Source organism: Ictalurus furcatus, chromosome 15, assembly GCF_023375685.1.
Source record: "Ictalurus furcatus strain D&B chromosome 15, Billie_1.0, whole genome shotgun sequence".
Lineage (NCBI taxonomy): Eukaryota > Metazoa > Chordata > Actinopteri > Siluriformes > Ictaluridae > Ictalurus > Ictalurus furcatus.
In genome coordinates, this window is record NC_071269.1 from 24,932,654 (window position 1) to 24,959,241 (window position 26,588).

Here is a 26,588-nt window from a genome sequence, read left to right on the forward strand (position 1 = left end):
AAGTATCGATGCCTATTTGTGAGATATCCTAGTAGAGTTGTAGTCACGACCGCCCTTATCAAGTCAAAGAACAGACAACACAAGCATTGTTTTCACAGACCAAGACCATACTTAGCGAGACAAATGCCCAAGACTAAGTACAAATGCTAATAAATCTGAGGCGTGTCCAAGTCAAGACAAAAAAAATGTATTTATCCCTATTGTTGAGAAACCCTAGTACACTCTTACAGCACCATACTGCAAAGAACCTTCTTCTTCTTCTTCATCAAGAACCATTTTTCATTGTATAGGGTTCTCGAGTTGAGCTATGTGGTCCTTTATGTTTCATTCTAGGTTCTTCAGAGCAGTGTATTGGTTCTTCAAGGTATAATCCATTAACAGGTTAAAGTGAACCCTATAAGGTTCTTTGTGAGACTGGATTTGTGAGAAGGTTCTCCTGGCATCAGTCTTAAGAACCTTACTTTGTTTCCTTACAGCACTAACTAAGGTTTTTTGGGGTTTTTTTTTTTTTTTTTTTTTTTTACAGAACTTAACCATCATAACATGGTTCCTTGTGGTAATGCTGTGAAGAACCATTTCTGGGTTCTTTAAAGCACCGGTAAATAGATGGTTCTCTAAAGAACTGGAGACTAAAAGGTTCTTTGTGCAGGCTTGAAAGGGTTTTTCTATGGCATCAGGCTAAAAAAAAACAAAAAAAACCCCAAGGTTTTGGTTCTAAGTGGAACTAAGTCAGAACCACCATTCTCAAGTCCAGAACCGAGTTGAGACCAAGTCACAAATCGAGACCTGTTAGTCCCAGTGAAGGGACATTGTAACGCCACAGCGTACAGTCTATATACAATTTATACAACTGTGTGCTTTCAGTTTTTGGGGAAGGATGCCATACAGTACTGTGCAAAAGTCTAGGCACCCTCCACAAACATTAGTTTTCCAGCACAAAATGTTATGAAATGTTACAGAAAAATGTTTGTATGTCGGTAAAGAAAGCAGCGTATTACGTGGTAAGACATGCTTTTCAGACAAAAAATATCATTCCACTTACGGCTGCTGTCGCTCTCCCTCATCAAGAACCGTGACTGGTTCTGCAAGATGCTCAGTAAAACTTACAGCTCATTTCCTTATAAAACTACACAAATTCTACCTGAGACTACTCTTTATATCCGTCCATCCATCTTCTATACCGCTTCATCCTTTTTCAGGGTCACGGGGAAACCTGCAGCCTATCCCCGGGAGCATCGGGCACAAGGCGTTATACACACTGGACAGGGTGCCGATCCATCACATACACACTCACACACCCATTCATACACTACGGACACTTCGGACACGCCAATCGGCCTACCACGCGTGTCTTTGGACTGGGGGAGGAAACCGAAGTACCCAGAGGAAACCCCCGCAGCACGGGGAGAACATGCAAACTCCGTACACACAGGGCCACGGTGGGAATCGAACCCTGGAGGTGTGAGGCGAACGTGTTAACTACTGAGCCACCGTGCGCCCCTGCTCTTTCTAGTATTTTTTTTTTTAAATGCAGAAACATTTAATTTCACGATTTTTGAAGGCATCTTCGCTTTACAGAATTCCAGGAAGACTTTTGCACAGTACTGTATGTGATGTGATGGCCAGGTGTCCATAAACTTTTGGTCATGTAGCGTATGTGAGTTTAGGAAATAGTCTCTATTTCATAAACAATAATATCGAGCATGGCTTAAAAGTAAACACACCCCCCTCCTCCCTTCCTCCCTCCCTCCCTCTAACACAAGGCAGGGCTCATTCCCATCCTCCTTTTTTTGGCTCCCCCCCGCCCCCCCCGAGTGCACTCTGTCTCAGTCGGAAGCCCCTTTAAAATGGCCTGAAGGCGCTTTTCTCTCACTCACTTGAACACTGCACGGTTCCTGCGCGCTATACTATAGGCTGTATATCTTTTAACCAAAAGCCGCACCGCGTTCAGCTCACAAGGTAAATTCCTTTCTATTCATCTTCACCTCTTTTGAATGCCTGTTTTTCTCATTTCCAACGCAATCCTATGTGCTTTGGGATTTTTTTTTAAAACCTTGGGGACTTTTATTGGGGTTAGAGTTTGAGTAATATGACTGATCAGGGTCGAGTCGGGGGGAGAAAAAAAATAAAAAAAAAAAAGCGCGACGACGGGTTTCATTGTAATTTCCGCTCATTGTGATCTATTCTTTATTATGAAACTCCATCCTTATATCCGTAATATAACTCTATCTACTTCTACATTTTTTTTTTAAATATATATTTTTAGTTGGTGATGCTTGGGTTGAGTTTTAAAATCAGTTTCAGGTTAAAGTGATGAGGTCGGACATTGTTGTTGTGGTGGTTGGTGGTGTTGGTGGTGCTGGCGGTTTTTTTGTTTTTTAGGAACTGTTGCTGCTGAGTTTTTTGTTTTGTTTATGTTTTTATTTTTTTTATTTATTTTTTTTAAATGCACAGGAACAAACTGTTTTAGGTTGGAATTAAAGCCTCCTACACTTTGAGACTCGGCACTATTATCGGTGTATATATTTTCGGATACTTTTTAAAGAGCTTGAATTTCCGGTTTATTAGTAACTAATACATTTGTAGCTCACTATTAAACTTTTACACTTTTACTCGGAGGATGTTTTAGTGTATGTGTGTGTATAAGTATAATATTGGCCTAATATAATATAAAACTTCTTCTTTTTTAGTATTTTAGATCACTTTGCATTGGCAAGTTATATTACAGCCTATGTTATTAGAGTATAATTTCTCTTTGAATAGGCTATAAAGCAACATTATTATTATTATTATTATTATTATTATTATTATTATTATTATTATTATTAATAGCAGCAGCCTATTCAATTGGGGAAAAATTAACTTCAGATACAGTGAACTAGCTAACTAATAACCGACAATGGCTGTTTGATGGAGCTTGGAGGGGTTTTAATTTTTTTAATTTTATTATTGTTTTTTAGAGTTTAAAGTTTCTTAAAGTTGGCTGGTTAAGCATTAAGACACTACTCAAGGCTTTAGAAATATTTCTGTTTTTGGAGTATTTTATGTAGCCTTTGTTGAGCTATTGTGCTTGATATAAGTAGCTTGTTTTTGAATATATTTATCCATAGCCTAGATGTATACATTTTAAAAATACTCCACGTTGGAATATTAACTCTAATGTATTATCTTTATAGTTTTGCGTTTTATGTGAGTGATCGATTTGATTGATTTTTTTTTTTGAGTCGTCTTGCTTCGTTAAGTGATTTTATTTCTGGGGTTTTGAGATGTGCTTTGGAGTTATTGTTCTTTGTTTGCGCGCCAGTTTTATTCGCACATGTTGCGTGTTCGAATTTCCGTCTCGCGTTTCCCCCCTTCCTCCTCCTCCTCCTCGTTTATCATGTACCTTCCGGGCTTCCGTAGTAACACGGGGGAGGAGGGGGTTGGGGAGGGGGGATCGCAGATGTACTTAAAACACCTCCAGTTAAAGCCGCGCGCGGAGGTATTTCACATTTCTGTTGTTGTTGTTTGTGTGTAAATTGTGGTGTTCTTCGTTAATTATACAAATTCTTCCTTTGGTATAAATTTCCCCGCTGGGAATTGATCTCAGGAGTTGAATTCCATGGTTTAGGGATTTTTCTCAGCATTTTATTTTGTATTGTAAACAAACACAAGCCCGGCTATTAGCTTAGCAACCGACTCATGCTAGCTCACTCAGCTCACCTTCCTGTATTTTATTTTCTTAAACATTTATTTATTGCGTGTTTTTTGTCATTTAAAAACGTCCAGGTCTGTCTATATTAGTCAGGATTATAAATGTACAACATGCTGCCTTTTTGAGAGCACCGAATTTATACGTTCATTTAAAAAAATTCTTTTTAATAAAATAAAAAAATACGAGTTTAACGTTTAATATATCTCGTATATAATGTGTGGAGATTTAGAAGAAGGTCAAACTGGTGTGAAGAGCTAAATATTTTTTTTTTTATGAAAGTCATATTTTTTTTTTTTTTGAAGATTAAACCTCTTGATGCATGCATTACTTATACATGTATCCAGATTCTTTAGTTATGGTCTTTTTTTCTTTTCTTTTCTTTTTAAAAAAAAAAAAAAAATTTATGACGAAGAAAAAAATTGAATCAAATATTGAAAAGTAAATGAATGAGGCTGAAATACTATGCCTGGAAATAATAATAATAATAATAATAATAATAAATAATAATAATAATAATAATAATTATTATTATTATTATAAATGTCCAAAACATGCAGGTCTAAAATGAGATTTATTTATTTATTTATTTATTTATTTATTTAAAATAGTATTTTTATATAATGTGTGTGTGTGTGTGTGTGTGTATAATATAAAATGTATGCAGTTTAGGACTGATGTATGATGTAAAGAGGTTAAAAATCAAAAAAAAAAAATTTAAGATGTTCTCATTTTTAAAAAATTTTTTTTTTACGTTTTCTTTCACTTTATTTTTTTTTTAAAATAAAACGTTTAAATTTAATGTAGATGGTTGCTAAAACGATAAATAGTCTAGAGAGCTATGGCAGTTTATTTACGTTGATGATGATCTTCCGTTTTATATTTAACTTTTATATCGAAGCAAGCCGTAAACGATCGGCTCGACGTGAACGTTAAGAGGTTTTATCCGTTGCGCCGCTGCTGCTGCGAGGTGATTTTCGAGGATCGCGTAAATGAGGTGGTGTGCAGGTGTTCTTATTAAAGTGGACGGTAAGTGTAATGGGTAGGCAGTGGATGGTCGGTTCTCGAAGTCGATGTGTCGCAAGCAGGAATAACGGCCACGCGTAACGAGTTTGACGAGGGCCGAGTTGAGATGGCTGTACGACTGGGTCCGGGCGTCTCCGAAACGGCGGGTCTCGTGGGGCGTTCGGAGTTTGCGGTGGTTAGTGTATACTGATCTGCACCGCACTGTGATTTTGATTTGATTCACGTTGACCCTGATCCGTTTCTCACTGTATTTTCTTCACACCAGCAAGAGACAATGAGCGAGACTGCCAAGGACAAGGGCGCCGTCTCTACTAAAGAGAAGGGCGGAGCGGAGAAGAGAGGCAGAGGCAGACCTCGAAAGAACCCACAGGTATGGAGAAGGACATCCGGAGTTCCTGTATGCTGAGAATTTAATCACTTGGTTGTTCAGATCTGCGCGATCACTTAATCTAACGATGACAGCGTTAATCCATCGTTTAACGACAATTTAAAGAATCCCCCAGTCTCATGTAAATGATGTTAACGAGAAGGTGAATGGGAGCATGTCGTATGCATGCGGTACACAGATTAAAGGAACAGGTGCACAGGTTCCTGATCTGCGCCAATATAATCCTGAATGCAATTTCAGGAGACGTTCTTGAGTCATTTCTGGTGATTTATACAATCTACGCCAAACTCTGCCTAACAATTCTTTTCCAGATATCATAACGGCATTACTTTTAATCTCTATAATCTATACTATAGACCAGATTTTATTTTGAAACCATTTATTGTTTATCCAAAACAAAATGTTTGGGGAAACAAAGATGTATTTATTTTCCCTTTAGTCCAATGCTGTGTCTGCCCCCAGTGTGTCTGCCCCCAGTGTGTCTGCCCCCCATGATGGGCTTCACTGTGTAACTGATCACGGGATCGTGTTGGATGTGCCCGAGTTCATAAATTTCCTCACTGCGTCTTGATTCTAATTATTTTTATTTATTTTAAAATGGCGGTTGTATGACTCTTCTGATGTTTGCTTTTGGGGTAAAGTGATGTGATACAGATTTCAGATATTGGTGACCTTTTATGTTTTTTATTTATTTATTTATTTTTTACTCTTTAAAAAAAAAAAACAAATTTTATTATAATAGTTATTGGGTTTTTTGTGCTCATTTTGTACTTGATCTTTAAAATTGTAAAATGTAAAAAATAAAATAATAAAAATTCTCCTATATATATCACAATGCATATTGTGTATCATCGAAATTAGTTTTTGTTTTGTTTTTTTGTTTTTTTTGGTTGTATTGCTGATCCCTAGTTGGACTAATTGTTCAGGATTTTTATTTTCATGTCTCTTCTGTTTTGGTTTTTCACTTTTTTTTCGAACCCTGCTGCGTCTCCATCACACTTCAGCCTGACTGCATCCTGTAACACGTACCAGGAGCCACGAGTAACCCGCTTTCTCCAGATCGGCCCCTCGGGGGTGGGTGGGTGGGTGGGTGGGTTGGTTCCCGGGCGACTCTGAGCGCACTGATTGGCTCGTTGAGTCGTCCATCTCGGGCGCTAACACCAGCCTCGGATTAGCGCGCTAACGATTAGTACTATAATCCGAGCCTGTAGATGACAAACTCTCCTGTCGCCAGGATTGCTCTGTGTGTCTGAGGTTAAACTCTAAGCGGTATCGTGTGTGTGTGTGTGTGTGTGTGTGTGTGTGTGTGTGTGTGTGTGTGTGTGTGTGTGTGAAGGTTGGAAGAAGGTAGAAGAACTCGAGTGTCCTGCACAGAACACTGACATAAACCCCACTGAACACCTTTGGGATGAACTGGAGCCTCCTCACCTCAACATCAGCGTCTGATCTCAACCTCACTAACGCTCTTGTAACTGAATGAACACACATACATATAGCCACGCCCCCAAAATCTAGTGGAAAACCTTCCCAGAAGAGTGGCAGTTCAACAAGCACACGAGTGTGATGGTCAGGTGTCTACAAACTTTCGGCTGTAGTAGAGTGCGCGTGTGTGTGTGTGTGTGTGTGTGTGTGTGTGTGTATAAATAAAAGCAATGTCATTTTCTTTAGTTTGCTCCTAAATCCTGTTTTGTTCCGTCTCCGAGGTCCCGTCCACACGTGCACTCATGCACACGATATGTTCTCCGAAACATGTACTCCATTACAAGGAAGAAGAAAATATTTCCTGTGTTCTATCGATGATGTGAGCACTGATTTGTTTAGAGTAACCAAATCACTGTGTGCCCCCCCCCCCCCGCCCCGCCACATACACAAATGCGCCCGGATCTACCAGAAAGGCACGCCTCACTGCTTTATTTACATTTGGCGTGCTTTAAAGTGGCAGGTGGGTGTGACCATGAAGCCACGATAAAACCGCGGCTGAGTAAAACTCTGAACTGCTCCGCTGTGTGTTTTTGAGTTGGCTTCCGTCTCGCCTGTAAAACCGACTCGTATTCAAACCAATCGTTCCTCGATACGAGAGCCATCACGATATAGAATATACGTACAGTCCCCTCCGAAAGTATTGGAACGGCAAGGCCGTCGTCATTGTTTTCGCTATACGTTGAAGACCTTTTGGGTTTGAGATCAAAAGACGAGTACGAGGCGATGGAACGGAATTCCAGCTTTCAAGTCCTCGTTTACGTCTAGACGTGTTAAACGGCTCGACTTGAAACGGTGGATTGTGATGCCTTCGGTACTGCCCTGTACAAGTTGGTTGGTGATGTCACTGACCGTTTTGGGGTTTTTCTTCACAGCTCTCGTAATGTTTTGTCATCAACTGTTTTCCTTGGCCGACCCGTTCCGTGTCTGGTTGTTTAGTTCAATAGTGGTTTCTTTCTTTTTCAGGACATTCCAAATTGTCGTGACGGTCCTGATTAGATTTTTTCCCTCTTTTCTTCAAAGTGGCTTGCGTTCTCCATCACACGGCTCTCTGGTCTTCGTGTTGGTTTATCCTTTTTGTTTCCTTTCTTTCTTTCTTTTTCTTTTGCAGTCTTCACAGGTGAAACCCAGAGCTCAAACCAAGCGTAGACATTCAGAGCTATTAATTCTTTAAACAACCTATTTAACGGGACGCACCCGGGCAGCAAGAAACATCCGTCAGTCACGCGTTCCAATATTTTTGATCACTCGAAAAAAACGGGTGGACGTTTAAACCGACACGCAGGTCAGCTTTTAGTGTGAAGGAACTGGTTTGTCTTAAACGCACCATTTAAAGCCGATGTTTAACGATATGTACTGAATGTTGAATTTACAAATCTGATTGGAATAAAAGGTGTGTGTGTGTGTGTGTGTGTGTGAAGAGAACGGGTCACGGCTCACAACTCGCAACACCGAGAGGGGGAAGAAGAGGAAACCTCGTTATGACTAATCGTTTAAGGAGCTGTTACGTTACCTTTAGTCGTATTATGGTAGTCAAGTTAAAAGTCATAGTTGACGCGTTTACTAAAGAATTATGTTTGCAGTGCAAATCAGCTGGCATTCGTAAACAACCGCTAGGGGGAAAACGTTACTGTGCTCCTGTTTAATATAAATACGTGTTAATAATTCTGACGCGAGATCTGCTAGACCTGTAGGTCTCACTCGGGTGCTATGGCACTGTTTATTTGTGACTATCTTCATCATCATAAATACCCCGCTTATCTGTAATCCCCAAAGATTTAAAAACATCATCTGTCAGATCGCTTAATTATACAAACGACTCAGGATCTCTTGAATAACTGTTATGACCGTGTGATTAGTCACTGCACTCGTATAGCTAGCTGTTCCTGTTTCCGTGTCCACACGTACCGTTTTGTGGGGTTGCGAGCATGTCCGTGCATGTTCATATGCGCTGTAGGTATGTGACTAAGTAGAGGACTGAACCCTTTCTCACACTCCAGACACTGTAGAATCAGAAATAAACACATTTTATTTCCGTGACTCGGAAACCTCCGAGTCTTGGAACAATCGGTAATATTGGATCATTTTGTTCGGACAGACCTCTGATCGCGTGCAGCTAATAACGGATTTTGTTGCGTAATGCTCACGCTAGCAAGCGGTTCCCAAACTAGCGGTCGCAGATGGCGTGATGAAAACAAAACGAGCATGTTATTTATTTTACAAATTAATGAGAGGTTACGCTCTAACCACAAAGCCAGGTTTAACCGAAGAGCGTTCGCTATCCTGACACGCTGTACACGTAGGATAGGATCACCGACAAAAATGGCCCCAGTTCTCCGTCCGTGTACCACTGCTAGTTCCTCAACAGCCTCGAGCGACGCGATAGCACAGGAGTTTAGAAAACGAGCACAAGGTGACGTTTATTAAGTATGATCTCATGAGTGTTGGCGTAAATAAGCGCGAGAAAGCAGAACCAAATCTGTGAAGATTGCAGAAGCGATGTCGTTTACGATCTCCCACGCCTTCGAGCTGCGAAGTTCGTCTTCTGTTAGAAACAAGCTAGCTGGGAGCGAGGAGCGTGGTGTGATGTATGTTTGCCTCGACAGTTTCGAGGAGGCAGCGTTCTAGATTTAACGAGCGAATACGTCTGTATGTTGAATATATCTGGAGTATGAACTAACGCCTGCCGCCGTGTTTTACTGCTCATGCTCGGAGCGGCCATTTTGATTCGACGTCGCTCGCTGAACTCGGGGATGAGGAGACCGTCTTGGTTTCCCAAGCAGGAATTCTGGCACTATTTGTTCAAAACATTTGAACACCTGGTTTAAAGCTTCTCCAGTTCCTTCTGGAACCCCTGGTTTAAAGCTTCTCCACGCAGATCACAATAACTATGGCTAGGAAAATTTATTTATTTATTTATTTATTTATTTAAATTAAAGCTCTTAAGTGTATGATCCTTCTAGAAATGTCGACGGATAATCACATTCCCAGTTCTGGTGAGGGAGATCTCCTCAAATTGCAAGTGTTTTGATTGGAAAAAGAAATCGTATCGTAGTGGATTGCCCGTTGACTGAACTACCTTGCCTGCGTTGCTTCATGGATACGCATTCATGTTTCAGTTTATAAATTCTCACGAATGCTTAAGTACAGAGCGAAAAAGCTGGGAAATTGGGAGACGTAGGGGTGGGCGATGTGATGAAAATATCGTATCGTGACCCTTATACTGTATATCGTGCATCAGAAATGTGTTCATCATGAAATAATGGTTTGCCAATCAGCTGCTAGCAAAAAAATCAGTCCGTACAGGACTTCATGGCTTTTGTGGGGGGGTTTTTTTTGTTGGTTTTTTTTTTAAAAAAAAAATTATTTTTTTTTAAAATTATTTTTTGCTGGTTGTTGCAGCCAAAAACGCTTGATTTTGCTGTGACCTTTTTCTAAATGAGTTTTTTTTTTTTTTTGCGTGCGGAAATTGAATTGGCGAAATCGCGATCGTAGAAAATAGTTTTCGCGGTGATGTCTGTCGGTAAATGAGATTTCCTGTACTCACGTTTGACGCACGTGAACTCTTCGGAATATTGCGGCGTTTCCTTGGTTTTTTTTTTTTTTTTTTTTTTTTTTTTTTTTTTTTTTTTTTTTTTTTTTTGCAGTCTTTAATTTCTGCGATCGCAAAATCAAGAAATCCTGGAGGGACTGATGAATGAATAAATATATTAGTTTCTTCGCAAACTGCAAGCAAAAGTGTAGCATGTTGAAGGAAGCCTTTGAAAGATCAGCTTTACTTGGATTTAACGTGTACAAAAACAAATTAATACTGGAAAAAAAGAAGGAAAAATCGGAAGATGCGTATATATTTATTTAAAAAAAAAAAAAGTTAGTTTCAGACAGTAGAAAATTTGAGCAAATTTTGCGTACTTTGTTGACGGTATTTCCCCAGAACGCCTCTTCCCCTCGTCTCGGCCCCGTTGACCTTGCCCGAATCAGGTCTCCGCTTTCCTCCGACGTGCCTGATGCACTTGGAGGAATTTGGCAGCCGAGAGCTCTGTGCCACCTGTTGGTCTTAAAGTAGCAGCCGGTGTCAGTTGCGCTGACCTTGAACACTGCTTTCTTTGTGTTGTAACAAAGTCTTCCTGTTAAAAGATTACGTACAGCAAAACACACGCAATCGATTCTTCAAACCTGGACGCGAAGACGTGTTTGCATGCTTATCGCTCCGTTTAAACGGTGTAGACGGTTCCTGCTGTCTACAGAGCGAACGCTAAAACAAGTACCTTGTGCAGTTTAACCCACTTTCAATTACATCGGCTGTAAATGCTACATTCGATACCTTGAGACTGCACCGACCCGATAGCCAGTATAATAAAATTGTGGATCGGATATCGGAAAAAACATCCCATATCTGATTCTGTAACATAACTGTCACCTTCGAAACTATTGGAACGGCAAGGTTAAATTCATATCTCATTATTATTGTTATTATTATTATTATTATTATTATTATTATTATTGCTGTAGACTGGAGACACTTTGGTTTGAGATCAAAAGATGAATACAAGGAGAAAGTTTAGTTTTTATTCCGTGGTATTTATACGTAGGTGTGTACGATGACTGCCAGGTGTTTCTTGTTACCCAGGTGTATCCCGCTAGATTGACTGTTTAGACAATAAACATCTACTCTTGAATTTAGGCTTCAGTTTCACCTGTGAAGACTACGTTTGGTGTTAAAAAGGATAAACCAACATGATGATCAGAGAGCTGTCTACGGGAGAAAAGCAGGCTAGTTTGAAGCTATGAAAAGAGGGGAAGATAAATCTGAGGCATTTAAAAAATAATAATAATAAATTTGTTTTTTTAAAAACGTTACGCTTACTAGTGTAAGGGGTTTCATCGGCTAGATCTCGCGATCAGGAAATGGAATAGTGGTAGCGGACCATCTCTAAGTATGCATATTGTGTGGTGGTTTTTTCCTAGATGCAGGAAATATCCCAATGTTCAGGTTTTCCGCGGTAGTTTATGTATAAAGCTATACAACGATATATTTTGATCATCTTTCACACGATCTTCTTGTCTACGCAAATCGAACGCCGCAAAGATTTTTAATTTAGCTTCTAGTTACTATAGTAACGATGTATCGTGTATATCGATATCGCAATGAATTACATCACAATAGATCAGCCAGCCTTAGTTTACTAAGAAGATGGGGGGAAATTTTTTTTTTTTAGTTACAGGTGAGCGATATGACCGAGATATCTGATGTTTCTGATAAACAGTTTCGAGCACGATACGTAAGCTTGCTACGAAACTGCCAGAGAAGCAGTCGTTCTGTGTTTGGAGTTTGATGAATTTTATTCAATGATGGGCAACAGGGACCCTAAGAAGGAAGACGTAAGGCTTTCGGTTTAAGAATTTATTTTAAGGTTACGTACATTTCCATTCTTAATGATATAATAATAATAATAATAATAATAATAATAATAATGCGATTGAGAGAAATTGACACGATGCATTTGATATGGGGGGGGGGCAAGATATTAAGATAAAATTGATATCGTGATAAATTGTGTATTTTTCTAAGATATTATGGTATATTTAAGGGTTTTAGTAAATTTTTAAAAAAGGAAAAAGACAAACCAACTGAAAGCAGCTTTGCTTTTTTAAAAAAAAAAAACAACTTTTTTTAATAGTTGTAATTTTTTTATTAAAATGCAAAACTGTTCATGATAAATTGGTTAATATGCTTCTGTATTGCTGGCAGTGATGTGTATCGATGCCTTCAAGAAGCGCAATACGATTTTTTTAAAATTAATTTATTTATTTCAACAAATTTTCGACACCCCTACTAGCACGTTAGACACTAAGTTGCGGTAAACTAAAACTTGGACCATAAAGACACCCAAATTTCTCAGCAGCTTGTGCCGGTATTCTGGTTTCTAGAATTTAGTATCTAACGCCAACGCTGGGACACGCCGTGCGTTCATCTTAAAACGAACCCTAAGACAGACGAGAGGTTAATTTGAGAAATCGAAGACAGGAAACCGACTTCGACCAACACAAAGAGAGCTGAAGCATGATGGTAGGAGTTTCGCAGATTACTCATGCCACACGTCTTCCTGTTTACTCTGCAACGCTTCTCTATGGTAACTCGAAACAAAATAAGAGGCAGAAAAACACCGCCTCGAAGGAGCGTGAATGTTGTTTAGGGTTTTTTTTTTTTTTTTTTTACACTGACAAGGTGATAACATAATAAACATTAAAGTGCGTCAGTATCTGACGGGGTTAACCGCGTGTTTTCACTCTGTTTCATGACGACGCTTTGATCGTAAACAGAAGCTCAAACCGCAGGTCTTGTCTGACACGATTTTAAAGTGCTCATATTCTACGAGAGCTGTGTGTGAGGCAGGATTGGACGTGGACGTCACGGGCGGCGATTGAGTAAGGGCCGTATGATTCCTGAAGGAATCTTTACAATATATCGCAATCCGTATCGTGTAGGAGTTTTACAGAACGTAAAAAAAACGACACAGTAGTTGCATTTTTAATTAGGGAAAAAACCTGTTTGATGCTTTCATACTTTTATAATGTCTACAAAAAGAAATGTTACTTTTTTTTTTTTTTTTTTGTATTTTAGAAAAGTTTGGTTAAACTTCGTAAATAATTAACACTGAAAAAATTAATCTTGGAAAATACATTTGAAGTACGTTTGGTGCAAGTTGGTGGGAATAAAGATCTCTCCCTCTCCACAGCTGCAATCAAAATGATTCCACCCCCGGTGCAAATCAGGTTTATGGTCAAAAGGTACAGACTTTCAGATGTTTGCGATGAACAAATCGAACAAATCAAACAAAAGCGATCGAAATAGTTCGACACGACGAATGCTTCAAGTGGTTTCCCCCAAATTCAACTGAAAATACAACTTCTCCAGTTTCAAAATGATTCACCCCCCTGAAGAGAATCCCTCACAACAGCACAAATATGTAAAACAGGTGTTGTCTCGAGCACACCTGATACTAAACTAATCAAGGGCTTCATTAGTTGCAGCAGATGTGCTTGAGCTGGAACACGTGGAATACCGGAACTGGCTGGGGTAGAAAATTATGAAATACCCGGACGGGGCAGAGAAAAAGGAAGCTATCGACGGCTCCAAGCAGATTTGTGAGAAGGCAGGTTGTGAAAAACCCTCGAGTGACTGTAAAAGACCTGCAGCGAGACTCGGTGTAACAGGCACTGAGGTTTCGGTGAGCACAGTAAGGCGTGTACTAAACGCAGAAGGTTTCCATGCCAGAAGTCCAAGACGTTCACCGCTACTGACCCAAAAGCACAAGAAAAGGTGCTCAGAATCATATAAATAATCCACAGAAGTTTTGGGATTCTGTTCTGTGGAGCGATGAAACAAAACTGGAACTTTTCGGCACGATGGATCAGTGGTACGTCTGGAGGAAGAAGAATGAAGAAAGAACACTGTCCACAGTCGAGCATGGTGGAGGCTCGGTGATGCTCTGCGGCTGCTTTGCATCCTCCGGCACTGGAAACCTGCAGCGTGTGGAAGGAGAGACGGATTCAGTGAAGTATCAGTAAATCCTAGGAGAAAACATCATGCCGTCTGTGAGGAAGCTGAAACTTGGGCGTCATCGGACCTTCCAACAGGACGACGATCCCAAGCGTACCTCAAATTCTACGAAGGCATGTTTACAGAAGTTCTGGAAGATTCTACAGGGCCATCACAGTCACCTGACTTGAACCTCATAGAAAATCTCTGGTGGGATGTGAAGAAGGCGGTTGCAGCACGCAAACCCATGAATATTACTGAACTGGAGGCCGTTGCTCATGAGGAACGGGAGAAGATTCCTCAGGAACGCTGCAGAAGATCTGCATCTCGTGCATTCGTCGTGTCGAACTATTTCAGTCGCTTGTGTTTGATTTGTTCATCGCAAACAGCTGAAAGTCTGTACATTTTGACCATAAACCTGATTTTCACTGATCGTTTTGTGATAGTTTTGATTGCCACTGTGTATGTATATGGACCTTGTTCTACTTTATGGTGTTAAATTGATGCGACAGTTTTCTGAGATTTAATGGAAAACATTTCTGAATATCTGAAGTGTTCTTTGGAAGTTATTTGGAAACTTCGGAGCATCTATGTGGTAGATTTGGTTTTATACTAAAACTTGTGTAAAAGTCTTAAATCTCAATCAATTCCCTTTTTTGTTCTTTTTCTTTTTTGTTTTCGTCTGCAGCAGGAGCCCAGTGGTTCCCCGACGCCGAAGAGGCCCCGAGGACGACCAAAGGGAAGCAAAAACAAGTCGAGCTCTTCAGCATCTAAAGGCAAAGTGAGTTGTTTGTTTGTTTGTTTTTTAGCATCGTCACAGAAAAGAATGCTCATCTCTTCACTTTTAGGTTTTTTTCGGGTTTTTATCCCTCACCTCAGAGTTGTTTGTGGCGCTAGTCCGTGTCGCTAGTAACCATGGCTAGTTCTCGATGCAGAACACGCTCCCGTGTTTGACAGATTTCTAGCCGCCAAGTTGTAAACATTAAAACGAAACCAAGATGGTCGGTTCTCCCCACTTCCTTTCTCACCGTGGCTTCCTGTAGCGTTTTGCATGATGCAGGTGCACCCGATAGAGGTGCCGTCTCCATGACAACACTCTCCACCTCTAACAAACACATGCGTATACAAACGCACACGTGCGTTGCATGTACGCATACATTCGGTTTGCTTCTTTCCATCTACTGTTGTCATGACAACCGCTGTCCCCATTCACTTCTCTGCACAATACACATGTACGCCCTCGCTCGGGGGGTGTGTGTGTGTGTGTGTGTGTGTGTGTGTGTGTGTGTGTGCCAGCTGTCTCAGAGCTTCAAACCAGGTGGCCAATGAACTGGAGTGGCCTGTGTGCAGTTCATGTCCGTTTCCAACATAATGGCCAACGAACCCACTGCCCTCTGGCCGAGTACACACACACACACACACACACACACACACGGACGAACACCCTCTAGTGGTTAGATTTGTTTTTCTTCAGAAGCACTTCAGAGAAGCTTTATTCACATGATTAATGCAGTATTATGACGGTAACAATATAACTTGCAGGGTTTTTTTTTTCGTGGTTCATGTTTTAATTAGATTTTTCTTTTCGTTCCGCTGAAGATTTCGAAGCAGTAATTTCGCTCGCGTGTCGTGGAAGCTTCTAGCCTCCAGTTTAGCATGGTGTGAATTGCATGTTTGACTCCTCACACCCTCACCCACACGAGTCAGCATTCGGCGCGGCGATAGTTTAATAAAAATGTCAGAATTATATCCTCCGAATCATTTCTAACGTACGATTCCGGCCTCGTGATTCGGAGACCGCTGCGGCGTCGTGACTCCAAGCTACGTAGGAACGGGAGGAATCTCCTGCCTGTGACGGACGAGCGTGATTGAGCTTCAGCACGGTGGCGGTCTGTGACGTCGTCCTGTCTGTGCTTATAGATACTAGTGTGGCGTACCGCGTCGGAAACTACATCACCAACTCTAAACTGCTGGTTATCGGCTTCCGTTACCGGTTAGCCGCGTTAGCGTCGTACTTCAGACCCGTTTGTTTCAGAGTGTTTTGGTTGTTCTTGTCTCTGATCTCAGTGCAGTGACGTGTTTAACTGCAGCTCCTTACAGGAACCTTTTGTGCTGATTTTTTTTTTTATAGTTTGATTGCATGATTAGAAGAACAGATTATTGCAGCATGTACACAAACGGCACTGTAGTGGTGGTTTCTATATCCTGACCTTGTATGTTCAACAGTGATGGTCACTTCCTGTTTCAAGGATGCAGAAGATCCAATGCAATTGAGTTCACTGTAAAGCATAGTGTGTTTTTTAAATCCACTAACCCGTCTTTTTCTCTCTCTCCCTCTCTCTATCTGTCTCTCCCTCTCTCTGTCTGTGTGTCTCCCCCTCTCTCTCTGTCTGTGTGTCTCCCCCTCTCTCTCTGTCTGTGTGTCTCCCCCTCTCTGACTGTGTCTCTCTCTCACTCTCTCTCTGACTGTCTGTTTGTGTGTGTATCTCTCTCTGACTGTGTCTCTCTCTCGCTCTCTCTCTCTGACTGTCTCTGTCTGTGTGTATCTCTCTCTGACTGTGTCTCGCTCTCTGACTGTGTCTCTCTCTGACTGTCTGTGTGTCTCTCTCGCGCTCTCTCTCTCTGTCTCTCTCTCTGTGTGTGTCTCTCTCTGACTGTGTGTGTCTCTCTCTCTCTCTCTGTCTGTCTCTGTCCGTGTGTATCTCTCTCTCTCTGTGTGTGTGTTTCTCTTATCTGTCTCGCTCTCAGAAAGCAGCTGCTGCGACGGCGTCTGCAGGGGGAAAACGCAGAGGAAGACCCAAGAAAGCAGTAAGTCATCCCTCTGTTCCTCACAAAACACCCTGCCTGCTAATCACGTAGCCGCTAATCGCTTCGCCCGTCTCTCACGCCCAGTTCACACAGAGTTCACACACTTTATGGAAGGGTATAGGTGTGTGGTTTTAGCACTTTACAAGGGTCAAAGGTCTCCATAGTGATCAAAGTACTTGATATTTACAGCCTCAATTCATGAAAGGTCGGGTCGCTGTGTGAAATGTTGATGATAAAAACGGAATGAAATGACTTGCAAATCTCGTAAACCCGTACGTTATTCACAATAGAACATGGAAAAGATATTAAATATCCAAACTGAGGAAATGTACCGTTTTAAAGGAAGGAAGGAAAGAAAAAAAAAAGGTCACTTTGAATTGAATTGAAAATTGAATTTGCTTGTATTTTCTCATTTGTAAGTCGCTTTGGATAAAAGCGTCCGCTAAATAAAGAAATAAATGTAAATAATATCAAAAGATTCCAAGAGTCTGGAGAAATCTCTGTGCCTAAGGGACGAGGGTGAAAATCAGTACTGCATGCCCGTGATCTTCGGGTCCTCAGGAGCCACTGTGTTAAAAACAGGCGGGATTCTGTAATGGAAATCACTGCATGGGCTCAGAAACACCACCAGAACTCATCGTCTGTGAACATGCACAAACGCTGGTTAAAGCTCCATCATGCACAGAAGAAGCCGTACGTGAACATGATCCAGAAACGCCACCAGTCTTCTCTCAGCCAAAGCTCATTTAAAATGGACCGAGGCGACGTGGAAAACTGTCCTGTGGTCAGACGAATCGAAATGTGAAGTTCTTTTTGGAAACCATGGACGCCGTGTCCTCTAAACTAAAGAGGACTAAAGAGGAGAGGGACCGTCTTTTTATCAGCGCTCAGTTCAAAAACCTGCATCTCTGGTATGGAGGTGCATTAGTGCCTATGGAATGGGCAGCTTGCACATCTGGAAAGGCACCATCAATGCTGAAAGGTGTATATACAGCTTTTAGAGCATCATCCGCTTCCATCCAGATTCCATCCCATCTTTACTTCTGAGAGACTCCGCCTCTCTAAGATACTCTCTTTATACCCAATCATCTTACTGACCTGTTCCCACTGAACATAATTAGTTGCGAAATCTTCCTCCAGCTGTTTCTTTTTACTAACATTTACTTTTCCAGCCTTTTCTTGCCTCCGTCCCAACTTTTTTGAGACGTGTTGCAGCCATCAAATTCAAAATGACGTTTTTTTTTTCTTCCTTAAAATGGTACGTTCTCCTCAGTTTAAACATTTGATATGTTTTCTATGTTCTATTGTGAAGAACATCTGGCTTTATGAGATTTGCAAATCATCGCGTTGTGTTTTTAGTCACATTTCGCACAGCGTCCCAACGTTTTTGGAAACGGGGTTGTAATTATGAACTTGTTAGGACACGCAGAGCAATGCTAGTGTTCTCCACGTACTCCTTTGGAGAAATACAAGGGGGGGTGTGTGTGTGTGTGTGTGTGTGTGTGTGTGTGTGTGTGTGTCCTGCATGACTTTCCTTCCCGTTCAATAAAAATGAAAGAGAAACCTACATCCTCAGTTTCACCTTCTCCTGGGGGTTTATTCCTGACTTTATAGAACAAGGCTGATCACATGACCTCGGTACGACGATCTGATTGGTCGGAGGCTGAAGGCGCCTGTGCGTGTCCTGAGTAAAGTAAAGAATAAAACACTTGGCCGTGCGCTGTATTGGGCAGTGAATCAACGGCACGTTGATGTGACGCAGCCTGACATTTCCGTTCCTCTTGTACTACAGAAGGACGCGTCATACTTCTTATCCATTTGTAGTTGTATTTAATGCCGTAGAGCGTCTGAAACAAGTTCTCACGTACGTCATAGCCGCTCTAAACAGGCTTTCCGTCTGTCCGTCTCTCTCTCTCTCTCTCTCTCTCGATGTTAGTAAGACAGGAAAACACGCCAACTCGGTGGTGGGCGGGGTCGGGGGGACTTGTAGCTTTACCTCCGACACTGGAGACTCCTTCCATAAATCTTTTAAATACACGTCTCTTTACAGAAAACCCTCAACAAAACGAGTTCTACTTATTATATTTATTCCCCCAGATAATACTAAAGTTTTAGTTTTTCGCTAGGATCTCCACCATTATAATGGATGTCGACGATCCTCCAGAGGTTCTGCACACATCTGGCACAAAGCATCATGGGACACGCGTGTGTTATGGATTAACGTGTAGCGTATCGTGACGTTATGCAGTAGACGTTGTGTACGGCTCGGATACGCGGAACGATCACCCATTTAGGTGAATTTGAAACGTTATGTAGGTACAGCAGTGGAAATAACCCACAGGTAATAAAACCGAACGTGTGTGTGTGTGCGTGTGCGAGAAAGAGATCGTTGGCACAGGTGTGGAGTGGAAACATTTGCATTTAGCTTCTTATCAGAAAAGGGGATTTCATGCGGCGGCTTTGTTTTTACTCTGCTTTGTTTATCTGTTACTTTTGCCCGGTTTCTTTCTCTCTATCCTTTATTCTCTCTCTCTCTCTCACTCACACACTCGCACACTCACACACACGGTTTGTGCTGACCATCTGAACCCAGAGTTCTTGTCCCGTGAGTGATTACACACACACACACACACACACACACACACACACACACACACACACACACACACACACTCATTTCTTTAGTCACCGCCATTCCTAAAGGCCCGTTTTATCTGCGAGTACACCACAAGCTCCGCCCCCTTCCTCCCTCTCTCTCTTTCTCTTAACAGCACACTCTTTTGTCACTCTTCTTTCTTTTTTTTTTTTTTTCTTCCCCCCGCTCCACACATTCCTCTGACATGAGGCACGGCCCTGGCACAGCGGTTTGGGTCTGTTCCACGGCGAATCATTTAAACGTGCCTCCAGAAAGTCCACGCGCCTGAGTCACGCGCAGATATTTAGCGCGTGAGTCCGAGTCCAACACTCATCTGATCTCAAGCCGCAAGTTTGATCAACATTTCCTTCCGAACCGTTGATTCATAAAAGGCCGTTGCGCAATGACTCGTCTCCCGGGTTCAGATTCGCTTCACGTGTCGTAACTGAAAGGAAACCCAGTGGCGGCTTTAAAGGATCTCTTTATTTTAGGAGGTTTTTTTTTTTTCTTTCTTTCTTTTCTCTCCTCCTTCTCCATACAGGTCTCTTCGCTCGGCGTTGAAGATTTGCATGCGTCCGTTTTTGCCTGAACTTTTCCAGAGAACAGGGCGGTTGTCGTTTTATTTTATGAATGAAAGATAAACAAAAGGCAAACGGTAGAGCTTCAGCGCGACCGCGTGCTCACCTGCTCTTTTACGATATCGTCTTATTTTCATAATCCTTCTGTTTGTTTTTGTTTTTTTTTTAGGCTCCGCTTAGATCCGGGTTTTCCCAGGAATCACTGCAGCTGTAACGTCAATTCCACAAACTGTTCATTCGTGATCTTTACGCTTGAAGAACAAATCTGATTTGTTTTTACATTATTTACATACTGACTTTGAATCCAGACCTCGTTAACTCCCCCCCCCCCCCCCCCCCAAAAAAAATAAATAAATCAAATGACACTTCGAGCATCTATAAAATAATGTCTATAAAATATATAATTTTTGTTGCTAAACATCCACCACTTCAGTTCATGGCATTATTTTATTCACTATAAACTACAGATATATAAACTTTGGAATAAAAATCGGACCAGTGTGCCTTTTAAGTGGGCTTTAAAAGTCCTACTTTGAGCATCGTGCGTCTTCGTGAAATTAAATCGCGCTCGAGATCACCGGACCAGACGTGATGCGTTTTCTCTGGACTTGTGACGTGAGAAGAGCGCTCTGCTGTGGCTTTACGTAAACGTGAGCTTTTCACTGCATCGCCTTGTACTTTTCAGTGAGAGGTACGCTCTAGATTGGTCTCCGCTCAGCTTTTTCATTCCTCCACAGGATGGCGCTGTTCAGTCTGGTGGTTGATTTTTTTTTTTTTTTTTTTTTTTTTTTTTTTTTGTCTTTGTCTTTTTTTTAAATTATTATTATTATTATTATTATTATTATTTTTTAAATTTCTCCGATCGCACTTTTTTGTTTTTGTTCTTCTCTAAACACGGATACACCGGCTTACACCTGAACACGATTCCAGTGGTCACTCGTGATCCGATTTCACGCTGGAGGAAAGGTGGCACGCGTTTATTAAGTAGCCGTGAAGTAGGCAGAAATGTCCCGTGAATCCTCTCTGGTGTGCACGTTTCAAACATTTCCAATTACATGGTCCGTCCTTCGTCGCTCCAGCGTTCACGCCGCGAGCGTCGTCATGTGCGCGATTTCTGAGACGCCTTCGACCCCCGTTCACACCTCGTCCTAGGCGCCGTCCCCTTACGGTCCCGTCACTCGGGACGCACGTCCGCACTTATGTGTCTTCCGTATACGAGATCACATCCAGATCACCGGAGAACATTACTTACCTTCATTTAACGTCAGTTTTACCTAAACGTACATTTCCACTGACTTATTAGTTCATCCCCAGGGCCTCTGGTATGTCTAAGAACTTTCAACACGCGTTCCATTTAGTGACCTTTTCCTGCCAGACTTTTCAAAAACTATATTTTTATTTATTTTTTTCAGTCAAGGTTTTTTTTTTTTTGTTTAATTTTGACAATCATACTTAAATATTTTTGACCTGAAGGAATTTATTTTTTTTGTATATTCTCTTTTTATGTATATTCTCTTATTTATTTATTTATTTATTTATTTATTTATTTATTTATTTATTAGGAAATAAATAACATTGTGTGTAATATTTGTATGCCTTTTTATAAAAAGTCTTGTTTTTTTTTTTGTTTTGTTTTTTTTTTTTTAAAACCTCATGGTATTCCTACACATTTTTATGATCCATTTAGTTTTTAATGGCGGTCGTATATTTAGAAAAAGCCAAAATGCATTCAACAGAATTTGCGACTGCAGAAATGAACGCTGACTCTGTAATATTGGTTGGAGCTTGCGATTTTATTTATTTTATTTTTTAAAAAAATTCCCTCAGATTTGGGCCAAGACGTGTCTTCGATTCCCGTGCGTCGAACACGAGTACAGCTAGACGCTCTCGTTTACCGACTAAACGTCACCGCGAAAGACCATTCCGTACGATTTTGCGATCGGAGCTGGGCGACGCGACAAAAATATCCTATCGCGATACTTGAGAACGTTTCTACGATACGTGTGTATCACGATGTATATGATTTAACCGCAAGACGATAGTAAAATAAACACCAAAAAAAAAAAAAAACCTTTTAAATATTTAAAATTGGGTATGTGAACGTGTATTGTTGATCCTGTACTCGAGTTGCTCAACGTCTCTGTTTTCTCGTCCGCGCAGGAGAAGGAAGAGCAGCCATCCAAGTCGTCTGAGGAGGAGGAGGACGAGGAGGAGGAGGAGGAAGAAGAGGAGGAACAGTAGATCAGCAAATCAGCGCTACCTCATAACTCGATCTCGTCACTTCCCGTTTAAACAAACAAAACAGCTGGACTTTTTTTTTTTTTTTTTGCAACCTCGCAAAAAAAAAATACACAAAACCCAAAAACTCTCGCTCATCCTCCATCAGCACAGCCCACTACAGTGCATCTCTCTCTCTCTCTCTCTCTCTCTCACCCACCCACCACTGGAAAACAAACAGACTCTCAAATACTGTATGTGTGTGTGTACATGCGTTGTAGTCTGTGCATATCTGCTCTCCGGTCACGTGTCATTATACTGGACAAAGATTTCCTCTGATGCAGGTTTCAGGTCTTTTTTTTTTTTTTTTTTTTTTTTTCCCTTCTTCTCTCGTCTTGCTTTTAACGCAGACTTTCAGATGTTCACACGTTCTCTGGACAAAGGTGAATCAACCTACTTTTATTGTTTGTGTGTGTTTGTAAAGGGAGGGGTCAGTACTTTACTTTTGGCTTCCAGGTTTTTTTTTTTTTTTTTTTATAAAGCTATACATTGGTGGAGAGGGTCGGTGTAGGGGTGTGTGTGTGTGTGTGTGTGTAGGTGTGTGAGCGTAATAGACAGCAATTCACCGTGACACCTCGTCAATCCGTTTTTATCTCTTCTTAAATCTGCGACTTTTACTCCTGACTCGGTTCGTTTTCAGAAAGATTTTAAATGTTTTGAAGAGGACAAAAAAAACAAAACAGGTGTGGCGTTAGACTGTGCTTCTCGATCACTGTTTAAAAAAAAAAAAAAAATTATGAAAAGATACGTTTGTTTTTTTTTTGTTATCCCGTCGTCTGGAGATCGCAAGATCTTATGAAAACATGCCGTGGAGCTAAACCGTCGTCTAGGAAGTGCAGGTTCTGTGCGATTTTCCATCCCAGAATATTCCCAAAATTCCTTAATTATTGAGACGGTTAGTACGGATGCACAATCCTTTTTTTTTTTTTTCTTACATTAGTTGAAAATTAAAATTAACGGCCAACCAGCTTCGGTTTTGGAAAATGAAATAAAATAAAACGAACCGTGGGAAATGGTTTCTGTGCATGTTTCGTACTCTGGTGTTGCATCTACATTTAAAAAAAACGAATGGCTTTCTCTGGACTTGTGTAGAATACAGACGTGAGACGAGTGGATTGGTTTTATTCCGTTTTTTCTCTTCTCCACAGGATGGCGCTGTTTGCTACTGTTCAGCCTGGTTTATGATTTCAGTTTTTTTTTTCTCTCTCTTTCTCTCTTCTGGTTCTGTTTTTCATGTGGGATTTTTATTTTATTTTATTTTAATTTTTTTTTGTGATGTTGTATTTTATTTTTTACAAAACTCCGAGTCAGGGAACGCCGATCGGTCCAGCGACTGAGTTTCTCAGAACTGTAATGCTGCTACAAACACGGTTTAAAAAACAAAAAAAAAAACAACAAAAAAAAAAAACCACAAACCCAGAATACTGCAAAGTCACACTCGTACCTCACTCTGTATCAGTTTAGGACAGGTTACTGTTTAAAATAAAAACCCACAACCTTCAGCTGCTCCCGGTGCAGCCTCTGTCTGGCAAGAGTGTGAGCAAACTTCTATTTTTATTATTTTTTTTTTTTTGGATTTATCAATGTTTTCCTTTCTTTCTTTCTTTCTTTTTTTTTTTTTTTTTTTTTTTTTTTGCAGTTCGGTTTGTCTTTGAGTTAGGTTTGTTTTGTGTGTGAGACTAACAGAACTTTTTTTCTAGGTTTTTAGAGAACCGTTCATAACGGTGTACACTTCAGTGCAAAGCATTAAATGTTTTCAAGGTGTTTATTTCCTTTCTTCTTTTTTTTTTTTTTTTTTTTTTTCTTTTTCTTCTCTCTTTTTCCTCATACGTGAGACTGTAGACGCGCCATAGAAACGACTGCGTTGGGACAGAGAGAGGAAATGCTGTCGGGTTTTTTTTTTTTTTTTCTTGCAAAATGTTCACCCACTGTGGTATGTGTGTGCAGGGGTGTGTGTGTGTGTGTGTGTGTGTGTGTGTGTGTGTGGACAGACAGAATAGTTCCCCAACATGAAAATAATTCACAACTCAGTCCTAACCCTGCTGATTTGTTCACCAAATTAATAAATAAAACGAATTGGAATTGTGGGAAAAGATCTATTTAGATGTCAGTGTATCATTTTACTGTCCATATCAAATCTTTTTATTTATTTTATTATTATTTTTTTTTTTTAATATATATATGAATCCTCAGATTTGATGAGGATCTGTACAAGTTTCAGTACATCGTATCGTCAGTTCATCACCAACATCCTGCTTTAACCTCAGCGTCCTCCTCGGTTCCATTTCCTCATTTAAACTTTGGTACTTTTGGTTTATAAATACTGACGTTTTTCAGTGTGTGTGTGTGTGTGAGAGAGAGAGAGAAGAGTGAGTGTTGTGCCTGCACACAGTTAACTGGTTTGGGATCAGTCTTTAAAATGTACAAACTTTTTTTTTTTTTTTCTTTTTTTTAATTGTGGCCTGCAAGTATTCGTATTCAGACTGGTAATAAAGGTAATGATTCCTACACTTTCCTCCGCTCTGAAGTCTGTCTTTTAAAGCCGTTCTTTCCACAACCTTCGTGATGGGATGATCTAGAACTTTTTTGGTTCTAAATTTGGTCCATCAAGCTTTTTACACCATTTTCCTTTCCTTTATTCTTTCAGAACCGTTTGTTATACCTGCAGCCATCAGCCAGAACATCGTGACCACTGACGGCTGGGAGCAGACAGGAGCTCTTTTTCGCTGGCAGGAAAAGATGAGTAAGTTGAGGAGTAGTGCAGGGAGTACATGATAGTGTTTTAAGGTCTTCGTGGAGCTGGCACGTAGAGCTGAACAGCATTGTATGGATTTATAGCATTTAAAGTGTTGCACACATCATCTGCGTTACACAAACTGCCTCATCTGGGCAAAGTGAGACACCACACCCCACCACACCCTTCCTGAAATTCGATGTATAATTCGAACACTGGTTAGTACCTACTCAGAGTGCTCCAAGGAAGGAGAACCGGAGACAGGGTCATGGGCGTACAAGGCTCAGTGACGTGTGCGTGAGGAGAGAAGGCCCGAGCGTCTGGTCCGATCCCACAGAAGATCTACTGTAGCACAAATTTCTGATAAAGTTCATGCTGGTTCTGATGGAAAGGAGTCAGAACACAGAGCGTCACAGCTTGCTGTGCCCATGCTGACCCCCGGTACACCACTGAAACTCCTACAGTGGGCGTCAGAACCGGACCATGGAGCAACGGAAGATGGTGGACTGGTCTGATGAATCAGGTTTTCTTTTACATCACGTGGACTTACCTGGAAAAGCGATGACACCCAGGATGCACTATGGGAAGAAGGCGAGCTGGTGGAGGAAGTCTGATGCTTTGGGAAACCTTGGATCCTGGCATTCATGTGGAAGTTACTTTTGAGACGTACCACCTACCTAAACGCTGTTTCAGACCGAGTACACACCTTCCTGGGAACGGTGTTCCCTAACGGCGGTGTCCTCTTTCAGCAGGATGACGCTCCCTGACACACTACACCTGGTCAGGAACGGTTTGAGGAACATTCGACATCGACCTCCAAATTCCCCAGACCTCAATCCGCTCGAGCGTCTGTGGGATGTCCCGGACCAACGAGTCCGAAGAACCCCCGGAGACCCGCCGTTACAGGACTTAAAGGATCTGCTGCTAACGTCTTCGTGCCCGCCTCTTTAATATAATTACACAGAATTGAACTCTTCAGTACATTTTTTTTAAAGCACACGTTTGTTTCCTCACACTGTCTTCAGGTCTGTTTAGAGAAGAAAACCCCGGGCTGAGTTTAGTTCCAGGATTGTCTTCCGTTCCTTTTTAGGCAAATTTCCGTGAAACAGGAGTTAAAGGGGCGGAGCTTACTTCACTAAACCTCACCGGTTTGTCTGTAGAAACCTGTTTCGCCAACAAGAGCTCACTAAAAGCGTGTGTATCGTTTACGGAGGTGTGGCATGACTGGAAAAGCGGAACGCGTTATGCTACGCTTTTGTTTTTATCCGAGTGAAAAGTCAGAAATGTGGCGGGGGTGTGTTTTGCACACACACACAGACACTTCTAACTTCTGATCAGAGGTCTGTGAGTCCCAGGACTGTCAGAGAAAGTCTCTTAACCCTCATCTGCTCTCTTGTGCGCTTTGGTTTCGGGCACGTGTCCGATACCG

The 26,588-nt window shown here is 41.2% G+C and overlaps 1 protein-coding gene across 4 annotated transcripts; it reads left to right on the forward strand.

Annotated features, from left to right (window-relative positions):
• The first annotated feature begins 1,846 nt into the window (after positions 1 to 1,846).
• hmga1a (high mobility group AT-hook 1a) lies at positions 1,847 to 26,577 on the forward strand. Of its 4 annotated transcripts, none has more exons than XM_053643219.1 (5): positions 1,847 to 1,959; positions 4,983 to 5,087; positions 14,816 to 14,908; positions 16,876 to 16,935; positions 22,309 to 26,577. In XM_053643219.1, the coding sequence occupies exons 2-5, from the start codon at positions 4,992 to 4,994 to the stop codon at positions 22,387 to 22,389; spliced, it is 330 nt and encodes a 109-aa protein (XP_053499194.1). In that variant the 5' UTR covers positions 1,847 to 1,959; positions 4,983 to 4,991; the 3' UTR covers positions 22,390 to 26,577. The 4 variants fall into 4 exon arrangements, with proteins under 4 accessions (XP_053499194.1, XP_053499193.1, XP_053499191.1 ...); XM_053643216.1 differs by lacking the exon at positions 1,847 to 1,959 and adding an exon at positions 1,976 to 3,481; XM_053643217.1 differs by lacking the exon at positions 1,847 to 1,959 and adding an exon at positions 3,380 to 4,892.
• The last annotated feature ends 11 nt before the right edge of the window (positions 26,578 to 26,588 follow it).